Raw genomic sequence first — 20588 nt, forward strand, 5'->3', positions numbered from 1 at the left:
AATGTAAATTTCCTGCCTTTTAAGTACAGAAAAAAAAAAAAAAAAAAATTTAGTTCCCCAAATGATTGACAAAGCTTCTTTATCGGTTTGAGAATATTTTTTCTCTGTTTCAGTGAGTGTTCTAGAAGCATAAGCAATTGGCCTTTCTGTTTCATCAGGAGGTTCGTCAGAAAGTACCACACCTAACCCCACTGATGATGCATCATTTGCCAATGTTAAGGGCAATTTTGGATCATAATGCATCAAAATGAGAACACAATTCTTTTTTAATGTTTAGAAAAGCCTCCTGACAATCCTTCGTTCAAATCCATTTTGAGTTTTCTTAGTTAGTTGGTATAAAGGATTTGCGATTGTCGCTAATTTGGGGCAAAATTTTCCATAAAAATTAACCAATCCCAAAAAACTTTGAATTTTCTGTGCATTTCGGAATCTTGGAGACCTTTGCAATCGCTGATATTTTTTCAGCAGTTTTACGTAAACCATTAGCATCAATTTCATGACCTAAAATTTGTATCTCTTCCTGAGAAAATTTACCTATCTCTAAATTTAATTTCAGTCCATGAGTTCACTTCTCAAAGAAATTTTTTAAAGTATTTAAATGTGCCTCATCATCAGATCCTGTTATTTGCACATTTAGTTAATTGTAGCTTTGCAGTCACATAGAATAGTTTCCAGCTCTTTATAGTCAAGACATTTTCTGCCCAAAATTCTTCTTAGCATCTCTTTCAACATTCTAATCTTGCACTCTCACCATCCTCCATACCAGGCGGCTGTTGGAGGGTTAAAATTTCTTTTGATTTTCTTGATAGTGGAAAATTATATGATCTTCTCCCAATCTAAATTTCTTAGAGCATTGTTTGAACCAAGTTTTTACTGTTGTCAGAGTAGATTATATTTACTCTAACTCTTCAAGTAGAGAATCTTCTTAAAACCATTATAAAAACTTCTGTAGACAGGGAATTGACTAATTCAATATGAAGAGCTCTATAAATGGCATAGGTAAAAAGTACAACCCATGTCTTTTTGCCAGAACGTAAATACAAAGGGCCTGCGAGATCAATCTCTAAAACTTTGAAAACTGCCGCAGCCTTTATTCTGTCCCTAGGAAGAGGTGTAAAAGGTGGTTCTGTAGGTTTAGCTTTCAATCTTTTACATGAAATACAACTAGAACTAACTTGTTTTGCTAATTTATTGATTGAGATAATTCAGTAATCTTCTCTTAAATTAGCATTCAGAGTTGTAGTTCACATTGCTTTTGCCGAATAATCTCATGGCTTCCAGGCAACAATATGGGGCACTTGAAATTTTCCTCTTCATTTCCCAAGAGAAGCTTTGGTTTAAGTCAAACAATATCATTTTCATCTTTGAATATTTGCATGTTTTTCAAGATTTTCATTTTTCTTCCAGAAAAACTGATTAATTAATTAATTAAACTTAATTAATTCTTGCTAAATTAATTTTAGCAAACAGTTTTCAGCTCATTGAACTTTTTCATAAGTCAGTTCCGTTTTCTTAATTTTTTCTTTTCATTGGTACTCTTTAATGAAATGAAGTTCCAGGTATTCTAAGAATCTTCGTATATTTCGAGAAATAAAGTAAATTGTCAGTGAAGTTAACTGATCCATGCTCCACATTACTGACTGTCGTTTTTCTCTCTTCCAATGCAACCAAATTTTCATCAATGTATTGTTTTTCACTTAATGGCCAGAATTCTTGTGACTTCCATAACCATTTGCTTTTCAATAAATTCTTAGGATCACAACCTCTTGAAGGCAAATCTGCTGGGTTCATATGCCCTAGTACAAAATGCCAGTCATTCGGTTTGGCATTCTTTCTTATTTCTATGACTCTGTTTCCTACAAACGTATTCCAAGAACTCTCTCTTTTGATCCAAGTTAAAGCAACAGTTGAATCAGTCCAAAAATACACTGTATTGTCTTTCAATTCAAATCTGCCTGCTACTTAACCATATAATCTTGATAAGATCAAAGCTCCCAAGAGTTCTAATTTAGGAATTGTAATCTCTTTGGTAGGTGCCACTCTTGACCTACTCCTTACTAACTTGACTGAAATCTTCTCATTAAATTGAGAACGTATGAAAATACAAATTTCATTGGAAACTTCACTGACATCACAGGAACAGTTGTAGACTTACTCGGCAGTCTTCAAATAGAATCTTGCATTCTTTCAGTAAAGATAGTTCCTTGACCCAGGCTAAAAATGTATTTGATATACAGAAGTTGGACAAAAATATGGAAACTCCTTTAAAAAAACATGTTTCTTTGCTTAATATGGTGTAGGAAACCTGTTGGCATCCAAAACAGCTTGCAGTCTTCTCGGAATGGATAAATACAGTTCCTGTATGTTTGCCAAGGGAATATTATACCATTCTTCCTGCAAAACGGTGGCAAGTTCAGATAACGATGTTGACGGTGGATAACGAGAACGCACTTTCCGTTCCAACGTAGACCACAAAGGTTCGATAATATTCAGGTCTGGTGACTGTGGTGGCCAGACCTGAATGGAACCTGAAGGGGAGATGGGACAACTCATCCTCGTGCTCAGAAAACCAGTCCTGGACAATGTGAGCTGTGTGAACAGGGGCTTTGTCGTCTTGGAAGACACCATCACCATCGGGGAACAAAGTTTGTACCATGGGATGAACTTGATCGGCCAAAATGTTCACATAAGTCTTGGCAATCATGTGCCCTGACACAGTTATCATGGGGCTAGCAGAGAACCACGATATGGCTGCCCAAACCATAACAGAAACCCTGCCATGTTTCACTCTTGGCAACAAGCAGTCTGTATTATAGGCTTGAGATGGCGTTCTCCAGACGTAAACTCGGCCAGAAGTGGGAATGTGAAAGAAGACTCGTCAGACCATATTACTCGCTTCCACTGCTTTATAGTCCAGGCTTTATGACTTAAACACCACCTTTTCCTGTTACGGGCATTAGCATCACTGATGAGTGGCTTCTCAATTGCAGCACGGCCAGCAATTCCCTGTTTATGGAGCTCCCTTCTAATTGTTTTGGTACTCACAGGGTTCAGTAACACAACATTCATTTCAGCAGTAACTTTTGCAGCTGTGGTCTTCTTATTTTTCGTCACAATTGCCCTTAATGATCGTCTGTCACAATCACTCAGGACACACTTTCGTCCGTGCTGTGATTTAGCAGATGATGTTTTTCCGCTTTTCAAATACGCGGAATAAATCTTCGATACAGTACCTCTTGAAACACTAAACACCTCGGCTACCTTGCTTACGGAAGCACCTACCATACGTGCTCCAACAATTTGCCCACGTTCGAAGTCTGTTAACTCTGACATAATGCAATGACAACCTCACATAACAGTACTCCGACAACAACTGAACTGTTTAGCACGTTTACGAAGTTGTATAGGTGGCGTCAGTAGTCAAAAACGCCAGCGCCACCTACATATTTCATTAAAATCAATCTTTCTTTTCAAACATGCATTTCACAAGGTGTTTCCATATTTTTGTCCATCCATTGTTTCTATGGCAGTACATTATATCAATTAATAAGCAATACTTTAGGTATCAATGAAACAGGACATGTTATCCCAATAGGATCAAATAATCTTTGGGCAGCTGATAACACAACTCTTTTAGTAATCCCCTTTTCTGGAATTTCAACCATACTGCTGCAGAAAATTTCATTGGTTTCGGTGTTTCAAGAATTACTTAGAATTGAAATGAATCTGTCATGTGTCTCTTCTACAATTTTTTCAGAAGTAACCCAGCTTCATAGTTTGAATTATGCTGAAGACATCAACTCCTTAGCTTCAGAAATACATTTTTCTGCCTCTTCTTTAGTTTCTAAACTTGTAATACAGTTGACCACATAAAAACATTCTTTGAGTTGACAAGCTGTTTGCTTCCTTTCATCCGGAGCATTCTTTAGATGGTAAGCTGTAGAGAAGCACCACATACCACTCTACAATGTTGGAGAGTGATTATTTCTCCTCATCTTGATAACGCCTTCCACCACAGAAATTAAAAATATTCCCTATCCTCTGGATTCAAACTGATCTTTAAAAATGTTTTTTGATGTCTGATGTTATGCCAATTGTGTTTTTCCAAAACTGCATTATCAATTTGGGTAACAACTCTAATAAATTTGGCCCTTTTTCTAAACAATTATTCAAGGAATTTCCTTTGGAATCTTTTGTCGATGCATCAAAAACCAGTTGAATTTTGTTGTTGTTAAACCAATTTTTATTACAGGATGATGTGGTAAATAATGTCCCTTTTTCTTATCTTTATCTACAATTTCAGTAATTCCATCCTAAACCCACTCATTAAGCACATCTTCGTATTCTCTTAAATGTTTAGTTCTTTGGTAATTGATATTAACAGTTTAGTGGCTAATTTATTCATTTCTAATTCTGGACGTCCACTTTTCCATGCCATTTCCTTTTCCTTGCTTTAATAGCTACCAAATTATTATCAATGGACTCAATTCTCCCAGTCAATAATGCGCCAAGATAATCAGCTCTTATTAATAAACCTATTTCAGGCACATATTCTCCTGTATCACTTAAATGTATATTTTTCTTTTTCGAAATTGGATAAATATCAGGATCCTCTACACGTGAAATTGCACTGCAAATCTTCTTTTCATTGAAAACTGAAATAGTGCACTTGAAATTTGAAAACAAGCTTTGCAATGTAATATTGTAGACATTGTGGGACTCTTGTTTAGTTTCACTGCCCCAAAAGTCCATGACTCATCATTTCTTGATCTACAGGTTTCAATCCTAGTTTCTCTGCAATATCTTTTCTTATGAAAGATCTCTGAGCACCAGTGTCAAGTAATCCGTGAACGATTCTTGACCTGTCATCGTTGATGATTTTCACAAATACACAATAATGTTGGCAAATTTTTTGGCGACAGAGGAACCTGTGCATCCGATTCAGACTGTTTGACTTGTTTTGATTGATTTATATTTGGATAAATAATGCTATGGTGTTTTTCCTTGCATATACTACACTTTAAATTAAGCTTTGCAGATCTTAGAATTGTGTCCTGGTTTCAAACACACGAAACAAGCCTCCCTTTTCTTCAATGTTTCCTTTTTCGTCTCCAGTGGCATCTCGGCAGCCTTAAAGCATTCTGAGGTATTTTGAAATGACTTCATCACATAAAAAAATGAACAATGCTTGCCATTTTTCTCAGCTCTTTGCTTTTCATTAGATACAATGCAAGCTGCAGTGGGAATTTTTTCTTCACTTTAAATTTTTCAAATTCTTGATTATTCTCAAACCCTGATGGAGCAAGTTATAACTGCTCTTCACTTTTGACTTCCAAATGAGGAAATTCTAATAAGTTTCTTAACATATTCATCTTGTCTTTATTTTCTACATGGCTATGCATATGTTCCCATTTCTTGATAAGAACTTCTGGTAGACATGCTTTTACTAAAGGATATAACATTGCTTCATATTTTTCAGATGAGACCCCTAAAGTCTTTAATGCTCAAAGTCGAGTCTCCAGTTTATCATAAAGAGCCTGCAAAGTAAAATTTTCGCTACTTTTCGCTTGTGTTAAAACTAGATTTAAAAGTTAACGAACATAAATTTGAATTAAGAGTTCATTTTTAGCAAAACAAGATTTCAGCAGTTCAATAGCATTGTACTAGTTTTTACCAAATGGCAGAAAACTTGCATCTAAATCTCTGGTTCATGAACCTTCTTCAGTTGCTTATAAAAGATGAAATTTGGCATCTGCATCAATGATATCATCATCATGAATTTTTTTTAAAAATTGTCTCCAGAATCCTAGCCAGTTTTTACTATTATCATCAAAACGTTTCAATTCTAACTTGGGAAGATAGAAATTTTGCATAGTTTCATTTATTACACTGGAAATATCGCCCTTTCTTTCGGTGGTTGATAAAATTAAATTATCTTTCGTTTTCATAGCAACCCACTGATTTCGATAGCTTTCCATTAAATCCATATTTCTTAGAAAATTCATCTTTATTAAAGTTTTCCATTTCTAGCCTCGTTAGTTTAATTTTTTCATCTAATTGAAATAATCTGTCATTTTTGTCATTAAAAATATTAAATACAGGTATTAAATCAATCTTACTTTCAGAACAGTTTCCACTTCTTTCAAAGAAATTGTAAAGCATCGCCGTAGTTGTGTTCTTTCCCATTTTGAATTATTCATAGTTCTTTTGCTTGGACTCCAGAATTTTAAACGATTTGAAGATAACTAGGGATTTAACATGAAAACACATTTTTGTTGCAGATATTTACAAAATTTAGAAGCAGTATATTTACAAAAACGATAGAGCTTATTTTCAAAACATAAAATTTAGAGTTGAATATTGTAGCTGGTATTACTCAAATACCCAGAGAAGTCCTCAGGACCATGTTTGTTCATCTCATACTAATTATTACTACATTTTGCACCATGCATTTAGTACATATGCTTAAAAATAAAGCAATCTATCATTTTACTAAAAAATCATAAGTATTCCTATTTTTATGCAATTAAACTGTATGATGGAAGGTGAATGATGGAAATGTTATATTAACAACTGCCATTAAAGTGTTAGAATAAAAACTGCTACCTTCTTATTTAGCAGGGTTCATATGGAGATAGGGACAAACTGCAGAGAGTAACATTTTGTATGATTTGATTTTGGATGCAATTGCCAATATTTACCAGAAATTAAACAACCTTTTTAACCAATATGATGATAACAGAAATATGTTTCGTTGTCAAAAGATGCCAATACATTGTTTACTGTGTATCAGTGCTTTCCAGCTAATATCCAATTACTACTTATTTTTTAATGACATTTCTATATATAAATTTCCGATTTTACAAATGTGCAGTCTGACTTAAACTCATAAGTTTACCATATAATGTCTGTGCAATTAAGAAATATTTTATTCCTGAGAAATTTTTCATGAGATGGTGCATATTTATTTCAATGATGTTTATGAGTTCTGGTCATCATTATGCATTTTTTAATCAATCTCTTTTGCACACATATATAAACACATGCATACATTTATTCACATGTATTTTGTTTATATATGACTATATATTACAAAATATGACTTTTTTTGCAGGCATTTCGACAGAGGCCTTTATTTGTGGATATTAAGGTATAACTTCTTTGGTTTTTTTGATTGCATTTTATCACAAATGAGTGAAATACAAACGTGATGAACTGAGTTTTTAAATACTTTATAATCTAATTTTTATTAAAAATTTATTGATTTTACACTTTTTCTAAATTTAGTACTTATTATTTATCTACAAAAAAATTAAAAGAATTTCTGCCTTAATTTTTCTGTGAGGTCATAAAATTGACAGACATTTCTATATTTATACAGATATTTGTTTCTAAATAAAGGTATATATGTCTTTATTTAGAAACAGCTGTCTTTTTAAAATTTGAAACTAATAAAGTTCATTAAGCTGTTAAAGCTCCAGTTGTCAATGTAAACACATTGTGTATTATTACTGTGCTATCATTATGTTCTTTCTGAATCGATTGGGAGTACAGACATTCATTAATAAAATTCATTGCATTAGCAAAATAATATATGTGAATAACTATGAGCAAAATGTTCATCATTCAGTAGTGCTTAACATTATTAAATTCCAATAATAATGTTTTCAGCATCTCCAGTAAAAAATATATCTTGCTAACTTTGAGAATTTTTTTATCTATTTACTTTCCTCACTCTAAATAATTTATTAGAGCTGTGAGTTCTAGTAATTTGCTTAATTTCATATTTGTGAGATTCAAAAGATTAAATGATGAACCACAGATAGATTTTTGCATGAACTCCTGATTAATGATGGAGATTATGCCCATGATTAACTCAAAATCATGGATAATTTGAAGACTTTGAATTGTTAATCTGGATTGACTGAAGTTAAAAAGATACAGGGAAAAGAAATAGATTATATTTTAATCAACCAAAAATGTTAACATCTATTTTTAAACAGTTTAGTGGTTAAAATAATTTAATTTGGTTATGTAAATTAAATCAGCGTTGAGAGCTCTCTCTCTTTCCCTTCAGCATTTGCATACACCTTCTTTCTTCCTGTTGATATTTCTTCCTCATTTTGTGGTGCATTTGATGTTTGGTTTACTTTGCATTATTCTAATATTTCAATAGAAACTGATGTGAAACCTAAGATTTATGGCTCTGCTCTTGATGTACTTTTAAGAGAGTTTAACAATGTGTACATATTCCAGATTAAGTACAGTTTAACTGTGGATAAAAATAACTACTAAATAATATGACATCATCGACTGTAATTGCCATTATCCCCCCTTTTTCCCCTTTCTGTCTTTCTTTATACATACAGGGTGTCTCAAAAATGTAGTGACAAACTTTTAGAGAGGTAGGGCATATCATAAGAATTGAGAATTGCATAGTAACTCATGACTGAAAACATCATCCTTCACTGGTGTATTAATTTACACTGATGCAGACACCTTGGCTATGAAAGCAGGAACTGTCATTGTATGCCACTTCACGAGTGCTGGGGGGGGAGACAATTTTCTCATTTGGGCGATAGCCAGCATATAAAGAGCATGCAATGGTATAAGAATGGTGAGCTTGCAGACATGCACATAGTGTTTGGAACAGCTGAGGGCAGTGGACGAGCCATTGAAAGAATGTATCGAGAATGCTTCCCAGACAGACATCAACCACATCACAGCATGTTTGCACGTGTGCATCAAAATTTGTGCTATTATGGTTTATTAAGAATTAATAGAACTAGTAAGGAATTAATAGAACTAGTAAACTAGAAGTTAATAGAAGTAGTGAACTTCTTTAAATAAATATTTAAAGAATTATTATTAAAGAGGGCAGACCACGATTGACATGTTTTGTTATTATGCAAGAAAGTGTTTTGGATCCTGTGAAGACAAATCCCAGAGCCAGTATATGGGTCGTTGCCTCATTGCATGTTTTGAATGCTAAGTCCTTACATGCCATTCATTTCTAAAGGGTTAAGTTACTGCTGCCCAATGATCATCGTGCACATGTATGTTTTGCACAGTGGTATAATTTTAATGAAAGATGCATTTAAGACACACTCGGCAGTATTATGAACAGTTGTCAGACTTTGAGAAGATTTGCATGATAGGGCTAAAAAGGGCCTGTTGGTTAAGTAGGTGGATTGGCTAGCATATTGGTGGAAGCAAGTATAGCCATCTGTTGTTCGAACCAGTAGCTCAACAAAGGTATAGTCAGCTACTGTAGTGGCTCAGCACGTCCCTGGGTCATCAATGTGCATAATTAGAAGAGCTGCCACATCTGCACCAACAAGTTACGCTATCACAGATTCAGTGCCATTTGTTGACTCGCAGGGATACTATTTCCAGAAGACTAAGTGACCCTGGGCTCGGATCTTGACATCTATTAAGATGCTTGCCATGACACTTCACCATAAGCAATGTCATCTTACATGCTGCTGCTCTAAATCAAGTTCGACAGTATCCGATTGGAGAAATGTGATCTTGAGCTACAAATCACGCTTTTCTTTGTATTGATGATCACCACATACGTGTCTGGAGATGGAGAGATGAGCAGTCTAGTGTACCATTTATTAGTGAGTGGCAAAGAGCCAGAACACAAGGTGCAACAGTCTGGGGAGCAGTCAGCTGGGACAGCCATTCGCCATTAGTCATGTTGTGAGGTACTCCGACTGCTCGCAAGTACATTGATCACATTTTGCAGCCGATAATACTGCCTATGCTAGCAGGTCATCCAGGTTTTGTTTTCCAGCAGGACATACAGCACAACTTTTCCAACAAAGTCTTTGACATGTTAATGTCCTCGACTGGCCTGCCAGGTCTTCAGACCTGTCACCTATTGAACATATTTTGGAAATATTGGGCAGGCAAATTCAGCCATGTAAAAATATGTCCCAGCTCACTGACACTTGCTCCATTTGTGCCATAATCTACCACAGAGGGGCATTGGCAACTTAATAAACTCCATGTCCAATCAAGTATCAGCTTGTGTAGCTGCTGGGGTTGACTTTATCACCTACTGATTTTCACAATCTTTGTATTGCTACTCATAAATAAAATGCTTTTTCTCATTCCAGTTTTTGATCACTTTTTATATACTTGAATAGTATACTGCCGAGTTTCATAGTTGTAGCTCAATCCTTTTTGAGTGCATGCAGTTTTTTACAACAGTGTGCATATATAGTATACTCTCAATTATCCATATGTGGTGGTGTTTATGCATGCACAAGAGTGTGTAAAAAACAAACATGTGCAAGTTTGATCATGGAGAAAGATTCTTCCTAATACAGAAACTGGAGATTTATCTAATTGTGAAGAAGTTGAGATAACAACTTAGGTTATATGTTAAAAAATTAGAAATATAAAATTCTTCAAATATGTTGATTGGGAAAATAATCTAGGAATTGTTCGATATGCGATTCAGCAGAGCCAGCCTTTCAATGTTTAAGTAATGTGAACATCATTTCAGTTGTCACAAGAATAGAAGAGGCAGAGTGTGATACTGAAAATACAAGTGAAGAAGATCCTGATAATTACATTAATCCAAAGACAGCAATAACTTCTGTCGAAACTCTATTAGACTTTGTCGACCAATAGAATTTGAATACAGTTATAAAATATCCAGTGAAATTAAATAAATATTTAAACATTCTCAAAAGCAGGGGCATTGTTTCAGGTCATGTGGTGCATGCCTGAAAATAATAATTATTTTTTAACTCATTAGTATATTAAAAACCTTATTATTTTAAATATTTCATTTATGCAAAACAGTTATTGATTTTATTTCATATCAGTAATTCAAAACAGAATTAGTTGCATGTTGTTGTGTCTTCTCTAATTCTGCTTTTGCGTGGTATCCATATACCATCATCATTAATAAAATAATGTATTTCAGGAAGGCAAAAGGAAAATTTTTGTTCCTTCATTTCTCCCGCAATATGAGATGATTAACCAGTTTTTCCCTATGTGCATGCTGCCAGCACATAGCATTCAAGAAGGAAGAAATTAATATACGTTTTTCTTCCCCCCCTGAGATATAAGTGCATTCTTGTTTTCTCTGAATGAAAATATTTATTTCTGTTTTATTGTCTCCCTGTGTATAGTGGTTAGCAGAGGCTAACTACTAGCCTGAATGCTGGGGGAAAGTTATGTGTTCTTACGTCTCCTCTTGTGCTTTATGATCAGTGTAACCTGTTGGTGTACCTTGTACAGCATTCCCCATGATAAGGCAGCTGTAAGACTGATAGGGTCAGTTATTCTTGACAAATGCATGAGAAGTATGCATCCAGCCATTAAAAAAAAAAAAAAAAAAAAAAAAAAAAAAAAAGAGAGAGAGAGAGAGAGAGAGAGAGAGAGAAAGAAAACTACTACCTTTTATCCTCTGTATCATGTCTTATTATTATGAACTTACTTATTTTTTAGTTCTTTAATTATTTTACTAAATGTTTTTGATTTATAATTTATTAATTTTCATTTAATGTTTATAATATTTTAATTCATTATTTACTTAATTATTATTAACTTAATTTATCAATATATTTATATCTTTGTATTTTAATTCACTTTCATTATTTATTGCCTTATCTATTATTTTATTTAACTGTTTTTGTTTCCATTTCTGTCAACATTCTGTAGAGTTCCTGAACTTCTAATTTTAGAAATTAATTCCTGGCTGTAGTATTGGGATATGTTTAGAGCTTTTTACACACGAGTAATAAAGAATAGATCTTAGTAAACTATGTGCATTAAAATATCTATAAAACTTTTAAAAGATACCGTATAAAAGCCAGTAAAATGTTAAATTGATAGATAAATTATGTATATGCTTTCGTAAAACAAGAGCTTTCTCAATCAGTGTCCTAATTACACAAATAGATAAAATTGTATAAAATTGATAACTTTAAATAAAATTAGAAAATGTAAGCATGATTTAGCATCGATATTTTGTATTGCTTAAACTGTATGATTTTATAAATTGCAATTAAAAAACTTTATGACTACCATATAAAGAAAATAATGATTTATTAATTTGTTTCTGTACCCCCCCCCAAAAGAAACAATCACAGGTCACAAAAAGGCGACACACAAAGAAATAATTTTTTTCCCTCCAAACAGAATGCATCTAAAAAAAATGTGAAGTAAGTTACCTATAGTGTGAAACTGTAATATGTTCAAGAAAATAAGCCACATTTTCTACTTTATTTGCACTTATTCATTCTATTAATAAGTGTGAATCTGCAAATTTTCTTGAATGCTGAGAAATTTCTTTTTTCTGATTACAGTTTATCTGAAATTTTATTAAATATATCTAACTTTAGTCCAACGAATTATTTGACCTTGAATGTTCTCTATTTTTCTCTTGAGACTGAAAATAAATTTGCATGTGTAAATAGCATTAGTGATCATAACAGAAGTGAAAGAAGTCTCTGTTTTTATCACTATCAACATCAAATATACCAAAGCTCAAATTTTATCTAGCATTAGATTGAATTAATAATTGATTAACAGTTATTGATTATACTTGAAAACATATCATAGGATGATCAGTTGAGAAAAATTAAGTTATAACTCTAGGATATAAACTGTTCACAAACTTTACCTGCAAAAATTTCTATTTCAGTATTTTTGACCTTAAATTTGATACATTTTTATTGTGTGTATTTCATTATTTTACATGCTCCCAATAATTAACAATATATTAAAACACAAATAGTATAGCTAGCTTTTGAATACATGTAATTCTAACTTCCATTCATAAATATTTTTTTAAAATTTGTTTTCAGGAGCAAATCCTGTAGGCAACGTAAAATCACTTTTTTTTTTTTTTTTTTAATAAACACATGCAGTATGCATAAAAATTGATAGTTTGGATTATTCTTGACCTACATCCTCAACATAAGCACAGATAATCGAGAGTATTCTTTATATACATTGATTAATTGTTTAACAAAATGGCAGAAATAATGCTGCAGGCGTCCGGGTTCGTAAGAGATTGACACAGAACCTGTAGCTTGATAAATTATTTCAACCAAAAGAAACACTTCATAGTTCTGAAACTTCTCACAAAAATACTCGCACAGATCTTCACAGTATCACGGAACACAATCAGTAGTTACACATCACACTAATAAAGATAATAAGATTGCTCAGCATAGTTAAAGAGCAAAGCTCACATGGAGATATCTCAATATTTCAAATGAACGCTGAACTAACAACAACTCAGAAATCTAACTCAGAAACTCATGCTTTTCTGGGTCTTATATAATTTTCTCCCAGATGCTGAGAGATTTTTAGTACCTTCCATATCTTGAAATTACTGGAAAGCATATGGGGGCCAGATACATTACAGCTACTTGTATCATCAATTACAGTTATTCAGTTACAACACCCATTACAGTTATACAGGGACTGGACTAATATAATGTCTTCAAATGGTTGCCAAGTTTGCCGATTTCTGGTGAATTAGATGCCAAAACCGTCACCAGCTTGGGGATATCTCATCAATTCAGTGAAGTAGCCATTTACTCAACCATAAATAAGCTTGCCGCTGTATTCCTGCTTTTCTGAAAAAACTTCGCTTTTTTAGATTTTCATGTTATAATATTATGCAAATATATATATATTATACTGCAGTTTCACATATAATTTCATTAAAATTATTTACATGTGTGCAAAATTTGTAACAATAAGTTTTGGTTTTGTGTACAGATTGCTTTTATGTTGAGTTGTCATCACATCTGTGAAAGAGTCAATTTATTTTTATTTGAATTGTAGGTATATATATCATCCTTTGGTAAATAAACAGCGTACAATTTTTAGAAGGGTATATGCACTTGTTTTATCTTTCACATTTGTTTCCGTTTGGCATGGTATGGATAAACCTGTATGTGTATGGAGTACATTGAATTTTTTGCTTGTGTTTTCTGAAGTACTGATGCAATATACTTTATCCACTAGAGCTGGGAGATATTTTGAAGTAAGATAATACTTAATACAATTACATTAAAAATATTTTCATTGTATTTTAAAACAAATCTTTTATTTATGTTTCATGTTGACTTTTGAACAATTAAACTATAATATTTTCTGTTTTTAATACTTTTTGTTATAACTTAATTATGTAAACTGCTGTGACCAAAAAGTATCAAGGATGATTCCAAAAAATAAAAAATTCAATTTATTGCCAATATTTATTACATTCTCTTTAAAGTAATCCTCTTTTCCTGCAGTTCACTTGTGCCAACATTTTATCTGATATTCGAAACATGTTTTAAGATCATTTTCATGCAATTCTTTGAGGACTTCTTGTAGTTTTTTTTAAAAATTGTATCAAGAGACTCTAGGTGGTAACTATGTGACAGTTTTATTGGAAGAAATTTAAAACAGTTCACATTAAGCCATTTCAGATAAATATGCTGCTCATGGAGCTATTTTTTTGATTTCGATCAAAAATTCACGAACAGGTTACAGGTTATGGAGGACGGAGACGCCTGGTGTCTATGCACAATTTTAACACTGTTGCCTTTCGAAGGCATCAAACAATACTTGGATTCTTGTAACAATTTTGTCGGTAGAGGTTTCTGTAAAAGAAAAACAATCATAATTAATAATGTGTAACATTTTCGGAGGCCAGGATCTGCGCCCCCCAGCCGCTTCCAACCGGCAGTCTCCGGTCATCACTGAAACCCTGGCCATTTTGCAAATCAGGTGCTACAACTCCGTCCTTCGGTTAAGTTGTTTAATTTCTTAGTCTACTCAGGAACGTCGTCGGCTAGTCCCCGCTCTGCGACTTAAAAGTCATCGGAAACAACAAAATTATCTCCTTGGTCCCTTCCTTCAAAAACTAACGTGTTATTCAAAAATGGTTTCCTCGTATCTCCTGAAAACACTGTGCAGCCACTTTAATAGCTGGCGCGTTTTTTCAAAATTTGGTGTAGATGTTGATCAGCAGGAAGCCAAACCAGCAACCTGAACCTAGAAATCTTCATGGGAAGGGGTTTCCCGACTACCATAAGAGCCATTTATCTCCATTCCTCCTCTCAGCTTCCAAGGCCACACCAATGTGTCATCAGATCCACAGACAAAAACAAGGGGGGGGGGAAGAAACGAGCCTCGCTCGAGGTCCCAGTCGACAATGCAAAGCTTCTAACTCAACGAATATTTTCCCCCACCATAAAATATGCTGTAGAACCTCTCCATTCTCGCCTGTCCAGCAAAACATGGTCCTCTTTTCGGGAAACACCATATGGTATATCCATTCAGCACTTCACCCCCCACATATGGTTTTTCGTTTGGGAGAAAGTAATTTTGGGGTGCAGTAAAACCTCATAAGATAAGAGTTTCCGAGAATAAATTCCAAGCCGAAGGCAAGGGGTGAAAATTCTCTGAACCAAGTGAATACAAAATTGACTTGGGGAAATTTAAAAAAAAAATGCAACTACTAATTACACAACATTATAATTCATAATAAAAATGTCAGCACTATAAAAATTGTTTCTTCAGCAGCAATTTAAGTATACACACATATTAACCAAATTGAATTACAATTACAATCAATTTTTCCTACCGCCAGTCAGAAAATATGTATTCGTTTAACTTTAAAAGAAAGAGGGATAACAAAAATTAAGTTACTTAAGGTTAAGAAAAAAAAAAAAAAATTAAGCACACCAAGGTGCAGCAACAAGGCTTTAAAATAATTAAAGTTAAAAGTTAAACAACCTTAAAGGTCAAAACAGCAAGATACAAAAACCAAAAATCTTAAGTCCCTAAACTCAAATTAAAATTAAACAACTTCAACTCAAAAAACTTTTAAAGCAACTTAACCTAAATTTAAAGTTAACAAAAGTTACAATTTAAACTTACAACCAACTTTCAACCAAAAAAAAAAAAAAAAAAAAATTAGAACTTCAATTACAGATTAAAACTGAAATAATAAGCAAAACAACTTAAGCTTGAAAATAAAACGATTAATACATAACAAATCCTCCCCTGTTCCGAAAAGAAAAATTTTGGTTTACCAAAATTTTTCGAAAGAATCAATAGTCTCTGACTTTACAAGCACTCATATTGCAAGATACACGCTAAGTAGTAGTGACAGTGACAAATTTTTAAGAATTACTTGGAAACAAAACCAGCACTTAAACTGGGCAGAAATTACAAATCTTTAGCAAAACACTTAAGTGAAAACACAATTAACTAACCTACCAATTCTAATGAGAATCAGAATCACCCAACACTCACAGCAAAACAGAACACTCAAAAGTAAGCAACTCAAAGTATTAATCAAACAGACGGCAAAACAAGCCGGAAAAAAAAATAATAAAAAATAAAAAAAATAAACACACAAGAATTGAACTAGTACACAGCTAACCTTACTGAACTAAACGGTGAACCCGACGAAACTTCAAAGATCAATGAATCCAATACCAAAGACGAAATATAGTCGTCTTCCAAAATAAAATCAGTAAACTACAAAGTAAAACACAAAGTTGCTCCTAAGTTGTTCAACTAACCTACCCAAACAGATACAAAAAGGTAGGCTAAAGGGAAATAACCCAAATCTCAGAACACGTAAAAATAAGAAACGACAACCAACAAGTCAATACTAAGCCTAAATGCCCTAAGTTGCAACTTAGAAAGGAAAAAAAAAAAAATTTCGATAACCTTAACTTGAAGATGAAACCAAGTTGTCCAGCCACCAAGATCTAAAAAAAAAAAAAAATATTGAGACAAAAAGGTTGACAATCCTGACAAAAACGTGAGCTGGATAAGGCCAAAACAAATAACCAATCGCGCAGCACACACAATAACAAATACACTGGATCCAGTAAATTGTACACAAACAAAACTTGTGGTGAAGAAGAAATATCTTCCTAACCCTACCAATATGTACAAAAGTGTAAAGCTCAATTACTTCTTTACAAAACCATGAGTGTCTCTAGACCTTAAATTGTAAGGCACTTGTGTAGTAGTCTCACTAAGTTGACCAGCAGAACAACGATCTTAATCAGAGATCTCTAAAGTAGGAAATGTAATTCTATCTGGCACCTTGGTTAAACGATCAACACGTACTACCTGACGTGTATGTGGTTTAGAAACCAACTCTATCCTGAAGTTAACCTTTGATAACTTCTCTACTACTCAATAAGGTCCCTTGTTAAATTTACATAACTTCTTAGCCGTTCTGGCTGTACTACAGGAGAATATAAATACACTGTATCACCTAACTGTACGTTCTTGTGATAAACTTTAGACTCTCTCCTATTTTCTTGTTTCTCAGCTGCAGTAGTTAAATTTGTCTTTACTACTTGAAATGATTTTTGCAGTCTTATGAGCAGATCCTTTGAATACGTCTTAGTATCATCATACGTCTTAAATTTTGACTGTGTCAAAATGTCAACAGGTAACATTAAATCTCGGCCATACAAAAGAAAAGCCGGACAATCATCCAAAGCCTGATGCTTCCCAGATCTACGTGCTAACAAAGCAAATGGTAAATGCCTGTCCCAATCTTCTTGTGTTTCAGACACCAAATAACTTAAAGAATTGATGAGTGTACCATTTAACCTTTCCACAACCCCATCTCATTGTGGGTGATAACTTTTAGTTGTGTATTTACAAATTCCAAGTTTTTTATAAACATCAGTAATAGCTTGTGAAATGAAATTTGTACCTCTGTCTGTAATTATATGTTGTGGCACTCCATGAGAAGCAATAAACATTTCCAATTTTTCAATTATTGTTTCAGACGAGCAATTTTGTAAAGCATAAGCCTCTGGCCATCTAGTGAAATAATCAGTAATAACCAAAATATATTTATGTCCAGAAACTGTCAAAGGTAGAGGGCCTACAGTATCAATGGCAATACGTTCAGTTGGTCTATTAGCTATTGGAACTGTCATTAAAGAAGCTTTCTGTGAAGCTTTAAAACCTTGCTTCTGTATACATGAATGACAAGACTTTATGTAATTTAGAATTTGTTTATGCATGTTCTTCCAAAAGAAAGCTTTCTGAATTCTATGAAGTGTTTTATGAAACCAGAAAATTTTTGGAACTAATGTTTGTGGTACAACAATTCTATTTTTTTTTTTTTTTTTTTGCCAACATGCATTAGGATTCTTAAATTTACAGTACAAGATATCATTTTCAATTGAAAAAATTTGTGAAAGAGGTTTTGGAGTTTTATTGTTTAGTAATTCTTCTTTTATTTGTTTACAATAAGGATCTAGAGCGTGTTGTTCTTTAATGGTGTGTATAAGATCAGGTGTAGTAGAAGTTTGTATTTGTTCAGCTACATTGACAGATCTGGATAAATAATCAGCAGTTGAATTCAATTTTCCTGGTTTATGAACAATTTTATAATCATATTGAGACAACCCCATTATCCACCTGGCAATCCTAGATGTTGGATCTTTTACTTTTAACGCATGGGAAAGTGAAGCCTGATCACAATAAACAGTAAAACTTTTGCCTAAGAGATATTGTCTAAAATGGGCAGTCGCCCAAACTACAGCTAAAGCCTCTTTCTCAACTGTGCTATAATTAATTTCAGGACCCTTCAGCTTTCTGCTAGCAAAACAAATAAGGTGTAAAAATCCATTCTCATCTTCTTGACCTAAAATGGCTCCCAGAGCAAAATTCAAGGCATCTGTACACAAAGCAAAAGGTTTCTTGAAGTCAGGTAAAGCCAAAATAGGCTGTGTTAAAAGTTCAGTCTTTAAAGTATCAAAAGCCTGTTGAGTTTCATCAGTCCAACTAAAAGTTACTTTATCTTTAGTTAATTCAGTTAGTGGTAAAGCTTTGTGTGCAAAATTTTGAATAAATCTACGATAGAATCCTACAAGACCTAAAAATCTTCTCACTTCCTTCCTATTGTTAGGCACTTGAAAGCTATTAATAACCTTAAGTTTTTTATCATCAGGCTTGACTTTACCTTCAGAAACTTTAAAGCCTAAATAAGTGATCTCATTTCTCAGAAAATTGCATTTAGAAGGTTTTAATTTGAGATTAATTTCATCAAGTCTATCAAAGACAATTTTTAATTAAGTGTTCCTCTAATGTATTAGAAGCTATAACTATGTCATCAATATAAATACCTATCTGTAAAAGCGAAAGATTTGCCAACACAATTGACATAAATCTCTGAAAGGAACTAAGAGCATTTCTCAATCCAAATGGAACATGTGTCCAATGATAATGACCAGAAGGTGTAGTGAAACCACTTTTGTAAGTGTCTTCAGGGTGTATTTTCATTTGGAAGAAACCTGAGGTTAAATCCAACGTAGAAAAATAAGTAGCATTCCCTAAACCCTCAATAAGTTCAAACATGTTTGGCAGAGGAAACGAATCTTCAACAGTCTTTTCATTCAATTTTCTAAAATCTGTAACCAAACGATAACTACCATCTTGCTTCCTAACCAAAATAACAGGTGCAGAATAAGCACTATCACTTTCCTCTATAATTTTTGCCTCTAACAACTCAGCAATTTGTTTATCTAACTCTTGTCTTAAATGATAAGGAACTCTGTAAGGTTTCTGTCTGACAGGAATATTGTCCTTTAAATTGATATTATGCAAAATAGTATCACAACCAGTAAGTTCAGTAACTGAAGAAGCAAAAATATGCTTATACTTGTCTAAAAGACTCATAAGTTCATGTTTCTGTTGTTCCAGTATATGACTTAAGTCAAACTGCCCTCCCCAGGGTTCAAACTGATCACCAGTCTCAAGACTTGTTGAAAATACTGGCTGAATATCAGGTGTACTGGCATTAACAGGAGCCAAAGTGGCTAATTTCATACCTTTGTTGATGTGTATGAAGTCAGGAGAAAAATTTGCAACCTTAATGAAAAATTCATTACTATCATGTTTACTATTGACTGAACGTGCTACACAAAATTTAGAGTGCTGATGGTGAGTGAGAGGTTCAATAAGTACAGAAGACTGTGAAAAAGGTAAAAGAGGAGATGAGACTTTGAGAATATTCTCAGAGAAAGGAGGAAGTTTATGTTTTGTCACAGAGTAGCAAAAGATATCATTAATAGGGTTAATAGGAGATGAAGTACAATTATTAAAAACATCAGCATTTGACGTAGACTTATGAAGGTGCAAAGGCACTAAAATGTGTTGACCTAGCAAATCAAATGTATTAAAATCAATACACAGTTTGTTTAAATTTAAAAATGTAGTTCCTAACAGTGCAGCATACTGATCAGACACACTATCAATAATGAGAAATTCAGTTTCAAAGATCTGATCTTGAAATTTAACAGGCAAAGTGGCCTTCTTGTTAACTAACACCATGTTGCTTGAAATCCCTTTTAAATAAACTTCACAAGGTTGAACTTTTAGTTTCTTCCCAAAACACTGACAGTATTTAGCATTTAACAAGTTAACAGTAGCTCCTGAATCTAAAAGAAATTTCACTTTATTACCCAAACTCGAGCCATTCACTATTGGAAGAGGTGCTTCACCTAAAGAAACAGAATACACTGAAGGTACCTTCAAAAGGGCTTCCTGGGATGAAATGAAGGTTTTGTTCC

At 33.4% G+C, this 20588-nt stretch overlaps 1 protein-coding gene across 6 annotated transcripts in view; it reads left to right on the top strand.

Moving 5' to 3' along the window:
* Nucleotides 1-20588, top strand: part of rasp (protein-cysteine N-palmitoyltransferase Rasp) — a 79199-nt gene that overhangs the window by 36602 nt on the left and 22009 nt on the right. For 5 of the 6 annotated variants that reach the window (XM_085826933.1, XM_085826900.1, XM_085826908.1 and 2 more), the window contains 2 exons: nucleotides 7115-7150; nucleotides 13822-14023. In XM_085826933.1, coding sequence (XP_085683059.1) covers nucleotides 7115-7150; nucleotides 13822-14023 — 238 coding nt within the window. The remainder of the gene's footprint in view (nucleotides 1-7114; nucleotides 7151-13821; nucleotides 14024-20588) is intronic. The other variant, XM_085826935.1, reaches the window with a different exon arrangement.

Source organism: Stegodyphus dumicola, chromosome 1 (assembly GCF_044657685.1).
Source record: "Stegodyphus dumicola isolate Sdum_Otavi_A_Nest chromosome 1, ASM4465768v1".
Classification (NCBI taxonomy): Eukaryota; Metazoa; Arthropoda; class Arachnida; order Araneae; family Eresidae; genus Stegodyphus; species Stegodyphus dumicola.